At 45.6% G+C, this 21,175-nt stretch overlaps 1 protein-coding gene across 2 annotated transcripts; it reads right to left on the reverse strand.

Annotated features, from left to right (window-relative positions):
* Positions 1-6,937: 6,937 nt before the first annotated feature.
* On the reverse strand, positions 6,938-19,993 carry LOC140207472 (uncharacterized). Of its 2 annotated transcripts, none has more exons than XM_072275990.1 (2): positions 19,871-19,993; positions 6,938-8,918 (listed from the first exon to the last, which is right to left on the reverse strand). In XM_072275990.1, the coding sequence occupies exon 2, from the start codon at positions 8,509-8,511 to the stop codon at positions 7,126-7,128; it is 1,386 nt and encodes a 461-aa protein (XP_072132091.1). In that variant the 5' UTR covers positions 8,512-8,918; positions 19,871-19,993; the 3' UTR covers positions 6,938-7,125. The 2 variants fall into 2 exon arrangements, with proteins under 2 accessions (XP_072132091.1, XP_072132092.1); XM_072275991.1 differs by lacking the exon at positions 19,871-19,993 and adding an exon at positions 19,436-19,460.
* Between the last annotated feature and the right edge of the window lie 1,182 nt (positions 19,994-21,175).

Here is a 21,175-nt window from a genome sequence, read left to right on the forward strand (position 1 = left end):
TATGCTAATATTAAAAGGGTTACCGCTAAATTTAACTAAAAGCAGCCCAATATCGCCCAATATCCCATAACACATTCTGATACTTGTTTGTTTAAAATAATTCCAACTCCATACATATGCTGTTGACGTCCAGAGTACATGATCAGAGAACTATTCTCAGTGAATTTGCCACTATTGGTCCATCTAATTTCTGACACGCCTAAGATATCAACTTCCAACCTTTACATTTCAGTTAAAGTGTTGTCCAACTTCCTTTCTGGTAAAGTACACGGATGTTCCATGTTGCTACCCTTAGCCTTTCCCTATTGCTTACAGTCTCTGGATGACGGACTGGTGTCACCTGCAGCACGTGACTACCCCGACCGAGCGAGGTGTTGTTCTGTTCATTAGAATAAACCCCATTCCCGCTGTTGTCTGGTTTCCTTCTTTTGTTTCTTTTCATGACTGAAGAGGCAGAAATTTCAACAGTGGGTTGCCGTTGCCTTCTGTTGCCGCAGTGCTCATCTAACTAGAGCATTTGACCTCTACTGGTGTTCCCGATTGGGAATCATACACTAGGCGTCGCCCTACCTTTGCTGTTGTTGTACAAAGACAATCCTCCACCACAGCTTGAAATCAATCTCCCTGCTGCCAGAGCCTTCAGTGATTTTAGGTGACACCACCAGCGTCGGTCTGGTTATTTTTCTGGCGCTAAACACTCGCCATAGACAGAGCTCCTTCAGCGAGACAGGCTGCACCCGGACCTGAGCCCGACGTGAAGGCGGAGTTGTCTTGGGCGGCAGAAGCTATATAATCGCTATTGCAATTTCCTGATATTTAGTCAGGACCCAACCACCCCATACACCCCCATTGCTTAACAGGATAAAACTCAGAAGAAATACTGGCATGGATAGAGGAATGTCTGGCAGCCAAGAGGCAGTGAGTGAGAATAAAAAGAGCCTTTTCTGGCTGGCTAACAGTGACTCATGGTCTTCAGGGGTCAGTATTCGGTCCGCTATTTTTCACATTATTTGTCGATGATTTGGATAAAGGAATTGATGGCTTTGTGGGAAGGTTTACGGATGATACAAAGATAAGTGGAGGCGTTGGTAGTGCTGAAGAAGCAATGCTATTGCAGCAGGACACAGACAAATTTGGAGAATGGGCAACAAAGTGGCAGATGGAATACAATATTGTGAAATGTACAATAATGCATTTTGGCAAAAGCAACATTAGTGAACTATTATCTGATTGGGCAAACAGTTCAAACAACAGAAGGAAATACAAGTAACACACATCAAAGTTGCTGGTGAACGCAGCAGGCCGGTCAGCATCTCTAGGAAAAGGAACAGTCAACGTTTCGGGCCGAGACCCTTCGTCAGGACGAACTGAAGGAAGAGCTAGTAAGAGATCTGAAAGTGGGAAGGGGAGGGGGAGATCCAAAATGATAGGAGAAGACAGGAGGGGGAGGAATGGAGCCAAGAGCTGGACAGTTGATTGACAAAAGGGATATGAGAGGATCATGGGACAGGAGGCTCAGGGAGAAAGAAAAGGGGGAGGGGGGAAAACCCAGAGGATGGGCAAGGAGTATATTGAGAGGGACCGAGGAAGAAAAAGGAGAGAGAGAAAAAGAATGTGTGTATATACATAAATATCAGATGGGGTACGAGAGGGAGGTGGGGCATTAGCGGAAGTTTGAGAAGTCAATGTTCATGCCATCAGGTTGGAGGCCACCCAGATGGAATAAGGTGTTGTTCCTCCAACCTGAGTGTGGCTTCATCTTTACAGTAGAGGAGGCCGTGGATAGACATATCAGAATGGGAATGGGATGTGGAATTAAAATGTGTGGCCACTGGGAGATCCTGCTTTCTCTGGCGGACAGAGCGTAGGTGTTCAGCGAAACAATCTCCCAGTCTGCGTCGGGTCTCGCCAATATATAGAAGGCCGCATCGGGAGCACCTGACACAGTATATCACCCCAGCCGACTCACAGGTGAAGTGTCGCCTCACCTGGAAAGACTGTTTGGGGCCCTGAATGGTGGTGAGGGAGGAAGTGTAAAGGCACGTGTAGCACTTGTTCTGCTTACAAGGATAAGTGCCAGGAGGGAGATCAGTGGGGAGGGATGGGATCGACGAATGGACAAGGGAGTTGCGTAGGGAGCGATCCCTGCGGAAAGCAGAGGGGGGAGAGAACGATGTGCTTATTGGTGGGATCCCGTTGGAGGTGGCGGAAGTTACGGAGAATAATATGTTGGACCCAGAGGCTGGTGGGGTGGTAGGTGAGGACCAGGGGAACCCTATTCCTAGTGGGGTGGTGGGAGGATGGAGTGAGAGCAGATGTGCGTGAAATGGGGGAGATGCGTTTGAGAGTCAAGTTGGTGGTGGAGGAAGGGAAGCCCCTTTCTTAAAAAAGGAGGACATCTCCCTTGTCCTGGAATGAAAAGCCTCATCCTGAGAGCAGATGCGGCGGAGATGGAGGCATTGCGAGAAGGGGATGGCATTTTTGCAAGAGACGGGGTGAGAAGAGGAACAGTCCAGATAGCTGTGAGAGGCAGTAAGCTTATAGTAAACTTCTGAGTCCTCGGAAATATGGAATATGAGTCCTCGGGCAAGACTCCCAGAAGGTTAATTTACAGGTTGGGTTTGTGGTAAAGGAGGCAAATGCAACGCTGGCATTTATTTAAAGTGAAGTAGCATATATAAGCAAGGAGATAATGCTGGTACTTTCTAAACTCTACTTAAGAGTATTTGGGACCCATATCTCAGAAAAGGTGTGTTGTCATTGGAGAGAGTACAGAGGATGTTCAAGAAGATGATTCCGGGAATGAAGGGGTTAAGATATGAGGAGTGTTTGCCAGCCTTGGTCCTGTACTCCTGCACTGACCTATGTTTAATAAACGCGGGTGGGGAGGGGGTGTTAAATCTCACTGAAACCCACCGAATGTGGAAAGGTCTCGATGGGGTGGATGAGGAGAGGACTTTTCGTATGGTGGGGGTAGCCATAACAGAGGCCACAGCCTCAAAACTGAGCAGCGACCTTTTAGAATAGTTAAGGAGGATTTTATTTAGTCAGAGAGCAGCGAATCCATGGAATTCACTGACACAGACGGCGGTGGGGGCCAAGTCTGTTGGTACATTTCAGGCAGAAGCTAATAGTTTGCCGATCAGTCAGGGCATTACAGGACATGTCGAGGAGGCAGGTGTATGGGGCTGAGTGAGAACCGGGATCAGCCATGATAGAACGGCGGAGCAGACTTGATGGGGCTGAATGGCCTAATTCTACTCCTATGTCTTATGGTCTTTTACTGCTAGTGTCTTACACAGTGAAGATTGACACAAAATACTTACTACATTCCACCACTATTTCTTTGCTCTTTTACTAACTCGCAGCATCATCTTCCAGCGGTACAATATCAACTCTTGCCTCTCTTTTGCTCTTTATATACCTGAACAAATTTTGATACTTGATATTATTGGCTCACTTACCTTAATGTTTCATCTTGTCTCTCCTGTGTGTTTTTTTTTTTCAGTTGTCTCCTGTTGGTTATGTACGTTTGTAAAAGCTTTCCAATCCTCTCATTCCCACTGTTTTCTTGCTATATTATATGACCCTGCTTTTGCTTTTATCAAAAACAGGAGAAACTCTGTGGATGCTGGAAATCCAACTAACACATAGACAAAATGCTGGAGGAACCTAGGAGGCCAGGCAGCATATATGGGAAATAGTGAACAGTCGATGTTTTGGGCCGAGACCCTTCATCAGAACTGGGAGAAAAAAGATGACACGTCAGAGTCTGGGGGTGAATTGGGTGGAAGAAGTGGTAGGTGATAGGTGAAACTGGGAGAGGGGGAAAAAACTTCTTAGGATATAATTTCCTTAACGATTCTTGAAAGATCATTGCTAATGCATCCACATCTCTTCAGTCACCGTTTCAGATCTCTGGGGTGTACACCATCTGGTCCAGGTGATCTGTTTACCTCCAGACCATCTCTGTTTCCCAAGACCCTTCTCCCGATTAATGTAACTTTACACATTCTGACCAGTGACATCTGCGACTTCCATATTCCTGCCAGTGTCTTTGAAAGATAAGAGTGATGTACAATACTTATTCAGTTCATCTGCCATCACCTTGCACCCCCACCCCATTACTACCTCTCCAGCATCATTTTCCAGTGGTTTGATATCCACTTCCGCCTCTCTTTTACACTATATGTAACTGAAGAAAAAAATTGGTATCCTCTTTAATATTACTGGCAAGCTCACCTATGTATTCCATCTTTTCCTTCTCAATTATTTTAGTTACATTCTGTTGGGTTTTAAAAGCTTCCCAGTCCTCTAACTTCCTAGTAATTTTTGCTCTGTGCCCTCTCTTATCAGCCATGGGTTTACCACCTTACTATTAGAATACTGCTTCCTCTTTCTGATGTATATATCCTGTGCCTTCTGAATTGCTTCCAGAAATTACAGCCATTGCAAATGTTTTCATCGCTACCTGTGTTCTTTTCAAATCAATATTGACCAATTTTTCTCTCATGCCTCTCTAATTCTCTTTACTCCACATCTGACTTTAGCTTCTCCTTCTCCAATGTCAGGGTGAATCTGATCACATTAAGATGACTTGCCCCTGAGAGTTATTTGAACTAAAGTAACCATATTAATTCCGGTTCATTACAACACCCAATCCAGAATAGCTGAACCCAAAGTGGGATCAACCATGAGCTGCTCTAAAAAAGCATCTTGTAGGCATTCTAGGAATTCCTCCTCTTGACACCAACACCATCCTAATTTTCCTAATCACCTGCATGATAATCCTCCATGACTATTGTAACATTGCCCTTTTGGCAGGCATTTTCTATCTCCCATTGTCATTTGTGGACCACATACTACTGTTTGGGGTCTCTATACAATTCCCATTAGGGATTTTTTTAAACATTTGCTGTTCCTTAATTCTACCCACAGATTCTACGCCTTACAACACTTGCCACGTCTAATGATTTTATTTAATATTTTACCATAAGCCACACAACCCCACTACCAGCTTGTTCTTTCAAGAAACATATAAGTATCTGGGAAACAAGAGGACCTGCCGATGCTCGAAATCTAGAGAAATACACACAACGTGCTGGAGGAGCTCAGCATGACGGGCAGCATCTATGGATGGGAATCAACATTTCGGGCCAAGACGCTTCAGTGGGACTCTTGATACCCACGTATCTGGAATATCAACAAGCAAAGACAATAGAAAGTAGTGTGAAATAGGGAAAATCTTTGACAAAATTTAGTTCAAGGCAAAAAAAAAACCCTGCCAAACAGAGCTCAATTGTTAACAAATACAACAACGGCAATAATCAATTTCATCAATACCGACATTGACTTTTTTTAAATAAAAAATATCACGGTCCCATTTCAATCAGTAAAATTTACAAAGATAAATAAGAACTTTAGAAAACTTTCGAAAAGACTATTTATACTCAAACCCACTTAGATTAACACTACCTTGGACAGAAGGAGGAAGAGAAATAACACACACGAAAGAGAAATCACACAACAGTCAGCTAAAACTTCTAAGTATATATTTTCATCAAAACTGAACAGGGTTCAGCACTCCATGTGTGTATAAGCAATCGTGATAAGAAATACAGACCAGAAAACTTAAATGAGTGGCCAACTCAGAAAAATGAATCGTCACTATGAAAATTTTACTGATTGAAATGGGACCAAGATATTTTTATTAAAAAAGTCAATGTCAGTATTAACCAGTGGAATGAGAATGATCCTCCATGGGAGACATCTCAACGATCTGAGTAGACTAGATGTTGACAAAGAAGCATCGAGCACCTGACTGAGAGTTGGAGAGCTCGTCCCAGAAACAGAGGGGTTTCTTGAAGAAATACAGGACAAGGTGGGTAACAAAAGGAAATAAAAAAATGAAAATATATGAAATACAAACCAACAAGGCAGTAAGTGCAGAAAATGCCAAGAGAAACCAGACACAATCCAACACATTCCAGGATCCTGCAGCAGTTTAACTCAATCTGATTGCTTACACAGGTACAATCAAGTGGCAAATATCATTCACCAAAATCTTGCTTTGAAATACAAACTCATGAATGACCACCATCACTTCATTAAGGCACCATAAATTCAAGCCTGTTCCAGTTAGGGACAGAATCTCACAATTTATATGATAATCAATACATTATTACAGATAGGATAATCTAAAATAACCATCCAGATATAATATTACAGGATAAACAACAGGAACAACTCCCTCAGTAGACAAACCATTCTCAACACACACTTTTCTCGACCAGTGGAGCACCTCACCACAGGTATTGTTTGTGTCAGACAAAAGATTTTATCTGTCAATCAGCTTCCAAAGTTTCCACTCTGTCATTCGTTGCCACACCCCGCTGCTGATTCCCTTCTCATCATACGTTTTTAATCCGACCATCGTCCAGAGCCCCTAACACCGCCCTGTGCAAACCCGCCTCTGACCCTACTCTGTTGAACATCCAACTAATGGTTTCCCATTCTGCTTTCAGTCTTCAGAGGACAGTGGTGTTTTCTAACAACCCTTTAGAAGCAGGGAAAATGACCCATAATGTGGAAATGAGCCCTGAATGAGGAGGTTAACTCCCAATGTCATTCTTCCTCAGCCCAGAGATTTGAGGGGCAAAGAACATCTCAGACAGAACTGCAGTCAGCTCGACTTCTTCAGTCTGCAGAGAATTCAAGGGAAACCTCTTCACCCACAGAGTGGTGACTGTTTGGAACCCATCACCACAGGGACAGCGAGAGGAGAACAACAGGGGAGGATTTAAAAGGACTGTTGTGGAACTGAATCACTGGCAGGGTCCAGCAGGCCTGAGTTGACTCTCTACTGTACACTAGGTGTGTTATAAATTCACTAAGTACCACAGACAGAGTTTAAAATAGAACTGATTTATTTGTCTCAGATCCAGAATATTAAACTCCAGTCCCATTAGAGGTGAATGTGCCACAGAAAAAACTCCTCCCATGCCCAGTGACCAGGGTGCAGATCTGGGTGTGGTGAGCAGCAGCAATAATTGCAGAGTTCAGCACCAACAGTTACTCTCAAAATTGCATTCAGCAACGATGATGGACAAATATCCAGCATTCAGCTTATTGAAAGTTTCTCACAGTGTGAACCCGGCAGTGTGTCACAAGGTTAGATGACTGAGTGAATCCCTTCCCACATTCACAGCAGGTGAATGGCTTCTCCCCAGTGTGAACTCTCTGGTGACTCTGTAGGTGGAATGACTGAGTGAATGTTTTCCCACAGACTGAGCAGGTGAACGGCTTATCCCCAGTGTGAACTCGCTGATGTCTCTGTAGGTTGGATGACTGAGTGAACGTTTTCCCACAGTCTGAGCAGGTGAACGGCTTCTCCCCAGTGTGAACTCGCTGATGACTCTGTAGGTCGGATGACTGAGTGAATGTCTTCCCACAGTCCGAGCAGGTGAACGGCCTCTCTCCAGTGTGAACTCGCTGGTGACTCCGTAGGTGATATAATAAAGTGAACATTTTCCCACAGACTGAGCAAGTGAACGGCTTCTTCCCAGTGTGAAATCGCTGGTGTCTGTGAAGGTCAGATGATCCATGGAATCCCTTCCCACAGTCTGAACAGGTGAATGGTCTCTCCCCTGTGTGAACTCGTTGGTGTGCCAGCAGATCGGATGACCGAGTGAATCCCTTCCCACAGTCTGAGCAGGTGAATGGTCTCTCCTCTGTGTGAACTCGCTGGTGTGCCAGTAGTCCGGATGACTGAGTGAATCCTTTCCCACATTCTGAGCAGGTAAATGGCTTCTCCCCAGTGTGAACTCGTTGGTGACTCTGTAGGTTGGATGACTGAGTGAATCCCTTCCCACAGACTGAGCAGGTGAACGGCTTCTCCCCAGTGTGAACTCGCTGGTGTCTCTGTAGGTGGGATGACTGAGTGAATTCCTTCCCGCATTCTGAGCAGGTGAACAGCTTCTCCCCACTGTGAACTCGCTGGTGTCTCTGTAGGGTGGAAGAGTGAGGGAATCTCTTCCCACAAGCTGAGCAGGTGAAATCCCTCTCTGCAGTGTGAACTGACTGATGTAACAGTAGGTGAGATGATTTAGTGAATCCCTTCCTACACACTGAGCATGTGAACGGCCTCTCCCCAGTGTGAACTGATTGGTGTGTCAATAGGGAGGATGACAGAGTGAATCCCTTCCCACAGACTGAGCAGATGAATGGCTTCTCCCCTGTGTGAACTGACTGATGTCTCTGTAGGTGGGATGACTGAGTGAATGTCTTCCCACAGTCTAAGCAGGTGAATGGCCTCTCCCCAGTGTGAACTCGTTGGTGACTCTGTAGGTTGGATGACTGAGTGAATGTCTTTCCACAGATTGAGCAAGTGAATGGCTTCTCCCCAGTGTGAACTGACTGGTGTCTCTGTAGGTGAGATGATCTAGTGAATCCCTTCCCACAGTCTGAGCAGGTGAACGGCCTCTCCCCAGTGTGAACTCGCTGGTGAGCCATTAGGTCAGATGACCATGTGAATCCTTCCCCACAAACTCAGCAGATGACCAGCCTTTGCCCTGTGAGAACTAACTGGTGTGTCCACAGGTGGGAAGTCTGAGTGAATCCCTTCTCACACACAGAACAGGTGAATGGCCTTGCCCAGTGTGAACTTGCTGATGTACCTTCAGTTGAGATGACCGAGTGAATCCATTCCCACTGTCTGAGCAGGTGAACGGCCTTTCCCCTGTGTAAAATGACGGGCGTGCCAGTCGGCAAGATGATCAAGTGAATCCCTCCCCACAGTCTGAGCAGGAAGGATGGTTGACTGAATCCTTTGCTCCACTTCTTAAATATCTGGATAGAGACAGTGAAACTGGTGTGTTGTGCTCGAGATTCCCAGAGACCAATTCCTTCTCATTTTTAACCTGTAAAAAGATTTACAAAATCCATCAATGGGTGTAGGACAACATTTCAGATGAGATCAGTTCAGTTGCCAAGGTGTGATCTGGCATCATACTGTTACATTGAAATTCAACCCAAGTTGGAGAGAGAAATTATGTTGTAACTGGGCACAGTGCTGGTATCTGGAAATACCATCAAATTCTCTGATGCTCTTCCTGTCTTGATAAGAATGGGATATTTCTGCCATCTCCAATCTGTGACCTGGCTCAGGTTGACTCTCTCCATTGGTATTATTCCCTGTTCCCACTGAGCTGCATGGGTCCTGGCCCCACAGTAACTGAAACACTCCCAAGCAAATAGCCTTAGTTAACGTGCAGCTGGGATTTTCTTGTATGTACTGTTAGTTCAAAGTGCCACAGTTTTAACACCATGTAAATATCTCCTACTCAGATGTATGGTTGGTCTGCACAGCTGTTAAAAGGAAGTAGAGTGAATATTAGTATTATTTCAGGTTCTTGTCACAGTCTTAGGCTATGTCCACACTACGCCAGATAATTTTGAAAATGCCAGTTTCGAGTAAAAACGATAGGCATCCACACCAAGCATATTTCAAAATATCTCTGTCCACATTAGAACGGATATTTGGGCGAATCTCCTCCCACTGGGTATGCGCAGGACACACAGAAAACAAGCGAAGAGGAAACAGTATACTTGGTGTGTGTTTGTCCAGTTACAGAGTAGAAAACTTTAAAAGGAATTGCTCTTGGCTCTTGCGCAGGAGGACTTAAAACTGAAATCAAGTACTGGAGCGTATGGAGGCAATGGACGGGGAGTTCATGGACAGCATGACCCGGCTGACGACAAACATCGAAAAACTGACTAACTCTGTTGCATTAATAAAGCACCTTGTTAAATGTATAAAACATGTCTGCATCAGTGTTATCTTGTATTTCAATACAACGTTACATTAAGCTGTTACACATCTATTTGTCAGAGAAGTACTTGCATAAATAGGTAAACCACCTTCATACAAGCAAGGACAGAGAACAGGGCAAAGTGAGTATACTTATTTATTCAGTAAGCTATGGGTCAAGGTATTTGGTGAGTACATTTCTAACTCTTCTGGCTTCAGTCTCGTTGCCGTCTGTTCTGAAATTGTTAGGTTGGTGGGGGATTGTGTTCAAGAAAACAACAAAATGCGGTGCTGCGGCGATCTGTTCCGGCACGTCATGACAGCATATTTAAATAGTCAAAAAAGCTCACTTTACAATTTAACTCTCACGCTGTTCACACCGACTGCGCGTTATAACAGCCGTACGGCAGTGCTTGCGCAGTACCAAGCAGAAGCAGAAAAAGCATTGTTGTTGTGGTGTTGTCACGACAGCGTTTTTAAATCTCTCCATTTACCCCATACACACTATGACGGATATTAGGCGTTTTCAGATTTATTCACTCTGGAGACAGTTTCTGAAAATCTCCTTTTTCGGGGGATGAAAATGCCACTTTAGTGCGGACGGAGGGTCAAAACAAAGAGCAAAAGGTTTGTTTTCAAAATTATCCGGTGTAGTGTGGACGTAGAAAAGTACAACGCAGAAACAGGACCTTTGGGCCATCTGGTTTGTGCTCAACTATTTAAACTGCCCACTCCCATACCCCTACCATCCAGGTACCTATACAAACCTCTTAAATGTTGAAATTCAGCTCGCATGCACCACTTGTGCTGGCTGCTCATCCCACACACGGATGACCGTCTGTGTGAAGAAGTTTCCCCTCATGTTCCCCTCAACGTTTCACCTTTCACCTTTAACCCATGGCCTCTGGTTGTAGTCCCACCCAATCCCAGTGGAGAAAGCCAGCTTGCATTTACCGTATCTATAAACCCTCATAATAGTGGTATACCTCCATCAAACCTTCCCTCAATCTTCTACATTCCAAGGAATAAAGTCCTGACCTGTTCATTCTTTCCTTATAACCCAAGTCCTCCAGACCTGGCAACATCTTTGTGAATTTTCTCTAAACTCTTTCAACCTCTTTTACATCTTTCCTGCACGTTGGTGAGCAAAACTGCACACAATACTCCAAGTTAGGCCTCACCATTGTCTTGTACAATGTCAATATAACATCCGTCTCCTGTACTCAGTACTTTGTTTTACGAAGGCCAATTTGCCAAAACCTTTCTTTTTGTCCCCCTCGAGCTGTGACACCACTTCCAGTGAAATATAGACCTGAATTCCCAGATCCTTTTCTTCTACAGCAATCCTCAGTGCTACCTAGGTCCTATCAAAATGGAACACCTCACACTCATCTGCGTTAAATTCCATTTTCCGTTTCTCAAACCATTTTCCCAGCTGGTCCAGATCGCTCTGCAAGCCATGATAGTCTTCCTCGCTGTCCACTACACCACCAATCTTGGTGTCAGCCACAAATATGCTGATCCAGCTAACCATGTTAACATCCAGATATCTGACATAGATGACAAACAACAGATCCAGTACTGATCCCTATGACACACCACTAGTCACAGGCCTCCGGTCAGAGAGGCAACCATCTGCTACCACAGTCTGGCTTCTCCCAAAGACAGTGACTCATCCAATTTACTATCTCATCTTGAATGCTGAGTGACTGAACCTTCTTGACCAACCTCCCATATGAGACTTTGTCAAGTGCCTTGTTAAAGTCCATGTAGACAACATCCACTGCCTTGCCTTCATCCACTTTCCTGATAGCTTCCTCGAGAGACTCTATAAGATTGGTGAGACATGACCTACCGTGCACAAAGCCATGCTGCCTATCCTTAATCAGTCCACATCTATCCAAGTACTTACAGTATATATCTGGTTCCTGCACACACATTCCAATAACTTTCCCACGACTGATGTCAAGCTCACCAATGTACAATCTCTTAGTTTAATTTAGAGCCTTCCTTGAACAGCGGAACAACATTGGCTGTCCTCCAATCCTCCAGTACCTCACCTATCACTAAGGATTATTTAACTATCTGTCCTTGAGCCCCGACAATTTCTGCACTTGTCTGCCGCAGGGTCCCAGGGAACAACTTGTCATGCCCTGGGGATTTATCCATGCTAATTTGCCTTCAGACAGCAAACACCTCCACCTCTGCAATCTGTGCAGGGTCCATGAAGTTGATGGTGCTTTGCCTCACTTCTATAGACTCTGTGTCCATCTCCTGTGTAAATACGGTTGCAGAAAAAAATCTCCAACATCTATTTTGTCTCCTCATATGGATTACCATTCTGACCTTCCAGAGAATTAATTTTTCCCCTTGCCATCTTTTCGCACTTAACATATCTGCAGAATCCATGAGGATTCTCCTTCACCTTGTCTGCTGGGGCAACCTCATGCCTTCTTTTATTTCTTTCATAAGTGTTCACCTGAATTTCCTGTACTTCATAAGTACCCCATTTGTTCCTATCTGCCTGTACCTGGTATGCACCTTCTTTTTATTGATCTGGGAGATGAAGTACAAAGGGGTGATGGAGCTGCATAGTGGGAGGTGGGAGTAGAGGGAGTTAAACTAAAGTTTCAGGGGGAAATGGAAGCATGAATAACAGAACAGGTAGTGGAAGGGTTGTGGAGACAGTTGTTGTTCAGACCTCAGACAAAGTCAGGAATGAAAAAGTTGAGCATGGTGCAGTGAATATGCTGAGGCCTGTATATTTCAATGCAAGGAGCATCGTAGGAAAAGCGGATGTGTTCAGGACATGGATCAACACCCGGAATTATGACACTAGGATCTGGCAACTGTGGCCTGGGACAGGCTGCTTTGTGGCAAAGGTGTGCTTGGTAAATTGAGGCCTTCAAAGCAAAATTTTGTAAGCACAAAGTGGGTATGTGTTTGTCAGAATAAAAGGTAAAGATAGAAACTGTATCTCTTGGTTTTCAAGAGATATTGAGAACCTGGTGAAGCACAAAATAGAGTTGCAGAACAGGGATAGGCAGGTAGGTTCTTATGGAGTATAAGAAATGCAAGAGAACACATAAGAAATAAATCAGGACGGCTGAAAGAAAGCATGAGATTGCCCTCACAGAAAAGATGAAGGATAATCCTCAGGGATTCTGGAGAGAGATTAAAAGCAAAAGGATTGCAAGGCACAAAATTGGTCCTCTGGAAGACAGGAATGGCAATCCATGTGTGGAACCAAAGGAGATGGGGGAGATCTTAAATATTTTTTACATCTCATTTACTCAGGAGATGGACACAGTGTCAATGAGAGTGTGGAAAAGCGGCATTAAAATCATGGGCCCTGTACGGATTAAAGAAGAGGAGATGTTTGCTATCCTGAGGCAGATTAGGGTGGATAAATCTCCAGGGCATGACAAGGTGCTCCCTCGGACCCTACGGGAGGCAAGTGCAGAAATTGTCAGGGCCCTAGCAGAGATAATTAAATCATCCTTAGTGCTGGGGGAGTTATCCGAGGATTGTTGGATAGTCAAAGTTATTTCACTGTTCAACATAGAACATAGAAATCTACAGCATATTCCAGGCCATTCAGCCCACAATGTTGTGCCAACCATGAAACTTACTCTAGAAACTGCCTGGAATTTCCCTAGCACATAGACCTCTATTTTACTGAGCTCCATGTACCTATCTAAGAGGCTTTTAAAAGACCCTGTTGTATCTGCCTCGACCACCGCTGCTGGAAGTGCATTCCACGCACCCACCACTCTGTGTAAAAAACTTACCCCTGCCATCCCCTCAGTACCTATTTCCAAGCAGCTTAAAACTATGCCCCTCGTGCTGGCCATTTCAGCCCTGGGAAAAGCCTCTGGCTATCCACACGATCAATTCCCCTCATCATCCTATACACCTAAAAAAGGCTCTAAGCATAAACAAGGAAATTATACATTACTTTGAGGATTTGTTGGAAGTATACAGAACTATGAGGGTATAGATAGGGTAAATGCAAGCAGCTTTTTCCACTGATGTTGGGTGGGACGACAATATTTACCTCAGAAATTCCCTAGAGTTCCCCATAGCCCTGTATTTTTCTACGCGCCATGTACCTATCCAGAAGCCTCTTAAAAGACCCTATTGTATCCGGCTTAATCACAGTCACCGGCAGCCCATTCCACGCACTCACCACTCTGCATAAAAAAACTAACCCCTTGTGGTGATATCACGTGTCAGGAGGTGACTGGACAGAGTTCCCAACATGAGCAGAAATGAAGAATGATCTAGAAGCATGGCAGTGTAAGACATGGTTTTGTTGCTGTTAAATACAAGTTCAATTCTGCAGAATATGGTTTGTTATTAGTAACCCACGGTACGTATAAAGAACACAACACCCCTGACATCTCCTTCGTACCTGCTTCCGAGCACCTTAAAACTGTGCCCTCTCTGCAGATTTTCTCTTGTTTGTGATTGGAGGCAGAACAAAGGTGATTTTCACAACAGCTGATGTAAAAGATTTTGTTCCCTTTCTCCGAGTTCCCAATCCTTGCATTTAGACAGCTGGAGCTCAGCTCTGTCTGAGAGATCCATCGGTTCCCATTCCCTCATCAGCCGGAAGCTCTCCGGGGCCCGTGTACGGATGGTGGGGCTGAGAGAGAGGGAAGAGAGCAGGACTGTCCTGGGATTGTGGGTCACGGTGTCCGGAATTAACAGCAACTGTCCCGAAGTCGGTGTTGAAACCCCCTACTAAACCCCGGAAACTCACTCTGACCTGCAGGCAACCTACTTAGGCCCACTGTACTGCGCGCATGCGTGATATTCGGCAACGTCACAACCCTGACACCTGCGCATTTGATCGGTGCTTCGGCGACGGCGAACTTTCTAATGCAGGGATTTATGGGTAATGCCGGCGCCATTACAAGTTTCTGGAAGCACCGGTTCCATGTCCATACTTAAGTATTTTTTTGTGTATATAGAAAATTCAGCAGCTGTTTTAACACAGAAAGCGGTTCGCATAAACAATATACTCAATATCAACGTGTATCAAATGCCAAAGTACAATCCTCTTACAAATGTAGATATAAAACACAAGAGATTCTGCAGTTGCTGGAAATACAGAGACATACACACACAAAATGCTGGAGGAACTCTGCAGTTCAGGCAGCGACTAAGCAGAGGAGTACACAGTGTAGGCATGCTGAAAGGGTTTGGCCTGAATGTTACCTATTTATTCCTCTACACATTTGTTGCCTGATCCGCTGATTTCTTCAGTATTTTGCAGAAATTAACCAACTTTTTTTTCAATCAATCGGTTTGCAAATGTTTCTGATCTTTCATTTGTAGACACATCCTGCTGGTCTGATTCCGCCTCCTCCTCAGAAACTCTAGACCCCATCTCTCTCCGGAGCTTCAAAGCCCTGACTCGGGCCGGCACCTCATTGGTTTCTGAATCTGCTCCATCGAAGATTCATTTGCTAGTCTGCTGTCAGACTTTAGAGGCGCATTGCAACAACCCAGCTGTCTGAGGCACAGCCCTTTGAAATTAGTGAAAGTGACCAAAAACATTGAAAAGAGCAGCGAAGAAGGAGTTTAGCTAAATTATTTCACAGCACTGAAGAACTTCAAATACACAGGGAGCTCATCGTCTTATTCAGCCTGGAGAAAATCATGCAGGGAATTCATGCAGGTGTATAAGATGATGAGAGATATTGGTCGTGTGGATAGCCAGAGGCTTTTTCCCAGGGCTGAAATGCCTAACACGAGGGGCATAGTTTTAAGGTGCTTGGAAGCAGGCGCACAGGAGATGTCAAAGAGTGGTGGGTGTGTGGAATGCACAGCCAGAGACATTGGTAGACGTGGATACAATAGGGTCTTTTAAGACACTTAGACAATCGACAATAGGTGCAGGAGTAGGCCATTCATCCCTTTGAGTCAGAACCACCTTTCACTGTGATCATGGCTGATCATCCACAATCAGTATCCAGTTCCTGCCTTATCCCCATAACCTTTGATTCCGCTATCTTTAAGAGCTCTATCCATCTCTTACTTGAGAGCATCCAGAGACTTGGCCTCCACAGCCTTCTGAGGCAGAGCATTCCACAGAACCACAACCCTCTGGGTGAAAAAGTTTTTCCTCAACTCCGTTCTAAATTGTCTATCCCTTATTCTTAAACTGTGGCCTCTGGTTCTGGACTCCCCCAACATCGGGAACATGTTTCCTGCCTCTAGCATGTCCAATCCCTTAATAACCTTATACGTTTCAATCAGATCCCCTCTCATCCTTCTAAATTCCAGTGTATATAACCCCAGTCACTCCAATCTTTCAACATATGACAGTCCCACCATCCCAGGAATTAACCTTGTGAATCTATGCTACACTCCCTCAACAGCTAGAATGTCCTTCCTCAAATTTGGAGAGCAAAACTGTACACAATATTCCAGGTGTGGTCTCACCAGGGCCCTGTACAATTGCAGAAGGACCTCTTTGCTCTTATACTCAATTCCCCTTGTTATGAAGGCCAGCATGCCATTAGCTTTCTTCACTGCCTGCTGTACCTGCACGCTTGCTTTCAGTGACTGATGAACAAGAGCACCGAGATCTCGTTGTACTTCCCCTTTTCCTAACTTAACACCATTTAGATAGTAATCTGCCTTCCTGTTCTTGCCACCAAAGTGGATAACCTCACATTTATTCACATTAAACTGCACCTGCCATGCATCTGCCCACTCACCCAACCTGTCCAAGTCACCCTGCATTCTCATAACGTCCTGCTCACATTTCACACTGCCACCCAGCTTTGTGTCATCTGCAAATTTGTTAATGTTACTTTTAATCCCTTCATCTAAATCATTAATGTATATTGTAAATAGCTGCGGTCCCAGCACCGAGCCTTGCGGTACCCCACTGGTCACTGCCTGAAAAGGACACATTAATCCCTACTCTTTGTTTCCTGTCTGCCAACCAATTTTCTATCCATGTCAGTACTCTACCCCGAATACCATTTGCTCTAATTTTGCACACTAACCTCCTATGTGGGACCTTATCAAAGGCTTTCTGAAAGTCCAGGTACTCTACATCCACTGGCTTTCCCATGTCCATTTTCATAGTTACGTTCTCAAAAAATTCCAGAAGATTAGTCAAGCATCATTTTCCCATCGTAAATCCATGTTGACTGGGACCTATCCTGCCACTGCTATCCAAATGTGCCACTATTACATCTTTCACAATTGATTCCAGCATCTTCCCCACCACTGATGTCAGACTAACTGGTCAAAAATTGCCTATTTTCTCTCTCCCTCCTTTCTTCAAAAGTGGGATAACATTAGCTACCCTCCAATCCACAGGAACTGATCCTGAATCTATAGACATTGGAAAATGATTACCAATAGACAGGTATATGGAGCTTAGGAAAATAGAGGGCAATGCGGTCGGGAAATTCCAGGCAGTTTCTGGAGTAGGTTACATGATTGGCACAACATTGTGAGCCGAGGGGCCTGTAATCTGCTCTCGATTTCTGATTCTATGAAATTCAAGGGAAATCTCTTCTCCTGTGGAGTAGTGACGAGTTGCAACCTGTCATCATGGGGAGAGTGAGAGGTGAAGTGAACGACAGGGCTAAATTTTACAATACTGATATGGAACAGAAACATGGGCAGGAACCAGACGGACTGAGTGGCCTCTCTAGTGTACAGAGTGAGTGCGGCAGAGACAGTAAGTATCTGTGACATGAGATTTGAAACAGAACTGATTTATCTTTTACAGATCCACAATATTAAACACCAGTCTAGTTTAAGGCTAACATCAGAAGAACGTTGGATTTGATAAGGTACACCATGCAAGGCTTATTGAGAAAGTAAGGAGGCCTGGGATCCAAGGGGAGATTGCTTTGTGGATCAAGAGCTGGCTTGCCCACAGAAGGCAAAGAGTGGTTGTAGACAGGTCATATTCTGCATGGAGGTCAGTGACCAGTGGTGTGCCTCAAGGATCTGTTCTGGGACCCTTACTCTTCGTGATTTTTATAAATGACCTGGATGAGGAAGTGGAGGGATGGGTTAGTAAATTTGCTGATGACACAAAGGTTTGAGGTGTCGCGGATAGTGTGGAGGGCTGTCAGAGGTTACAGCGGACATTGATAGGATGCAAAACGGGGCTGAGAAGTAGAAGATGGAATTCAACCCAGATCAGCGTGAGGTGGCTCACTTTGGTAGGTCAAATATGATGGCAGAATATAGTATTAATGGTAAGACTCTTGGCAGTGTGGAGGATCAGAGGCATCTTGTGGTCAGAGTCCATAAGTCACTCAAAGCTGCTACGAAGGTTGACTCTGTGGTTAAGAAGGCGGTACGGTGCATTGGCCTAAATCAACCCTCGGATTGAGTTTAGGAGCCAAGAGGTAGTGTACAGCTAAATAGGACCCTGGTCAACCCCACTTGGAGTACTGTGCTCAGTTCTGTTTGCATCACTACAGGAAGGACGTGGAAACCATAGAAAGAGTGCAGAAGAGATTTACAAGGATGTTGCCTGGATTGGGGAGCATGCCTTATGAGAATAGGTTGAGTGAACATGGCCTTTTCTCCTTGGGGCGATGGAGGATGAGTGGTGACCTGATAGAGGTGTATAAGACGATGAGAGGCATTGATCTTGTGGATAGTCAGAGGCTTTTTCCCAGGGCTGAAATGGTTGCCACAAGAGGATACAGGTTTAAGGTGCTGGGGAGTAGGTGCAGAGGAGATGTCAGGGGTAAGTTCTTTTTTTGCACAGAGTGATGAGTGTGTGGAATGGGCTGCCGGCGACGGTAGTGGAGGTGGATATGATAGGGTCTTTTAAGAGACTCCTGGATAGATACAGTGAGGTTAGAAAAATAGAGGGCTATGGGTAACCCTAGGTAATTTCTGAGGTAAGGATATATTCGGCACAGCATTGTGGCTGAAGGGCCTATGTTCTGCTGTAGTTTTTCTATGTTTCTAATTTCTATTCACATTCCTCTGGCCTCACTGGACAGGAACACTGAAACATCAAGTGAGAAACAGCAGGAGGTGGCCATTCAGCCCCTCTAACCATCAACAGAATGGTGGCTGCTCTCCCATCTCAGCCACATGTTTCTGTCCGATCCTCATTTCCTCGATCCCTTCGGTCTCCACACATCTGCTGGTCTCTGTTTTATGTGAGGATGATCACTGAGTCTTCACCGGCCTCTGTGATGGGGATTTACAGACTTTCACCCCCCTCGGAGTGGAGACATTTCCCTTCATCTCGGTCCCGGACAGTCCACCCCCTTTTTCAGAGACTGGGATCCCTGGTTCAACCGGTAATGATGTTGTGCATTTCAATGTGTTCACCTCTCAGTCCTCGATTCTCTAAATGAAAGGGTTATCACATTTGATCCTTCTTCATATGATGACCCCACCACTCCAGGGATCAGTCTGGTGAATCTTCATTGCACTCTCTATAACAAATACTCTCTAACCTCTTTGTTAATCCTCTATGGAATTAATTTCCATCTTCTGCAGCCCCGTGTTGCCCCAACCACTCACCTCCCACCCCCGTCACTATTTCCACCTTCCCACCTCCCCCTCACCTGGATCCACCTCTCACTCCCCAGCTCTTGCCCCATCCCCACCCCTCACCTCTTTTCTCGGACTATTTCCCGTCCACTCTCAGTCCAGAGGGAGGGTCTCGGCCCGAAATGTTGACGGTCCATTTCCCTCCACAGATGCTGCCCGACCCACTGAGTTCCTCCGGCAGTTTGTTCTTTGGTCTGTGTAACCCGTGTTAGTGTGGGGAGCGGGATTTTACACCATATTCCCGGTACAGTCTCAACAAAACACAAATAATTGTCACTTTGCCCGGACCATTGGCCCCGCTTGCAGGGCAACAGTCTGCCGGTGTTTGCCCCCCAATGTGGCGAATCGCCACCACCGTGGGCTCAGACATTTCCACAGATGAGCCCCTCCTGTCCCCACCGGGACAAACATCCTGTCCGCCCCCTCTCTCACCGTCTTCATCCTCTCCCTCCCCGGGGAACCGGCATCAAACCGACGGGCCGAGCGGTCTCCTCCTACCTCTCAGCGACACATCAGACTCCGGCCGCAGGAGACGCTTCACAAACGCCCCAACTTCCCTCGGAGGGAAATGGAAATAAATCAGAAAGCGGACATTTACTTTGACGGTTGTCCCGCCGTGACGGAAAGTTCGGGAGACGGAGTCAGCGGGGGTAACGCCCTCTCGGCTGGTCCGCCTCCGCTATTGGCTGGAAGCAGTGATTGACATCGCTTCCCAGCAATGGGAATAGCGCAGCTGCTGAATCCTCTGTTGACAGCGGTGGGGGAGGGGCTAGTCACGTGATCAGTAGCCCAGCCGTTAAACCGACCAAGCTCGAGCTCACCAGCGCGCGGGGCACAAAAGGCCCCGGATGATCGGTTGAGGTGAGAAGGGGTCTCCGGGTTGGGGGTCTCACCGGGCGGCGTTTCCAACACCGACTTCGGGTAGTTGCTGTGACTCCGGACTCCGTGACCCGCAATCCTGGGACAGTCCTGCTCTCTTCCCTCTCTCTCAGCCCCACCATCCGTACACGGGCCCCGGGGAGCTTCCGGCTGATGAGGGAATGGGAACCGATGGGTCTCTCAGACAGAGCTGAGCTCCAGCTGTCTAAATGCAAGGATCGGGAACTCGGAGAAAGGGAACAAAATCTTTTACATCAGCTGTTGTGAAAATCACCTTTGTTCTGCCTCCAGTCACAAACAAGAGAAAACCTGCAGATGCTGGAAATCCGAGCAACACACACAAATTGCTGGAGGAACTCAGCATTAGTTCTCTTTTCCATAGATGCTGCCTGGCCTGCTGAGTTCCTCCAGCATTTTGTGTCTGTTGCTGGTTCCACCCCCTCTTGTTCTGGACTTTCTACCTGTGAGAACATGTTTTGTCCCATTCTCTCTGGGTACATAATGATATCAAACACCTTTGTCCAGGGCAACAAGTAGCTTTCACATCACAAACGTGCCAGACTCCAATGAGACAGACTACTGCCCTTCCCTTCATATTCATTGGCATTGCCATCACTGAGTTCACCACCGTCAGTCACCTGGGGGAGGGTTCAGGGGAAATATTTATGTACAATACAGAAACTGGTGTTACCTGTGTGTATTGTGACGATGCAAAAGTTGCTGGAGAATTTAGAAGTGGGGAGTGATAGTTGGAAATCTGACTTTTTAAAGTGTAATTTAGCAAGTAAACCATATATAAATAATGTGCAAAAGCTCTGGTAAGAAAATCCTCCATTAACCTTTACAGGCCTGCTACATATTCTGTGTGAGAGTGCAGATGAACTGGATCAAACCCAGAGGGGATCAAAGTTCTTATTGACAGTG

This window comes from Mobula birostris, chromosome 13 (genome assembly GCF_030028105.1).
Source record: "Mobula birostris isolate sMobBir1 chromosome 13, sMobBir1.hap1, whole genome shotgun sequence".
NCBI classification, from domain to species: domain Eukaryota; kingdom Metazoa; phylum Chordata; class Chondrichthyes; order Myliobatiformes; family Myliobatidae; genus Mobula; species Mobula birostris.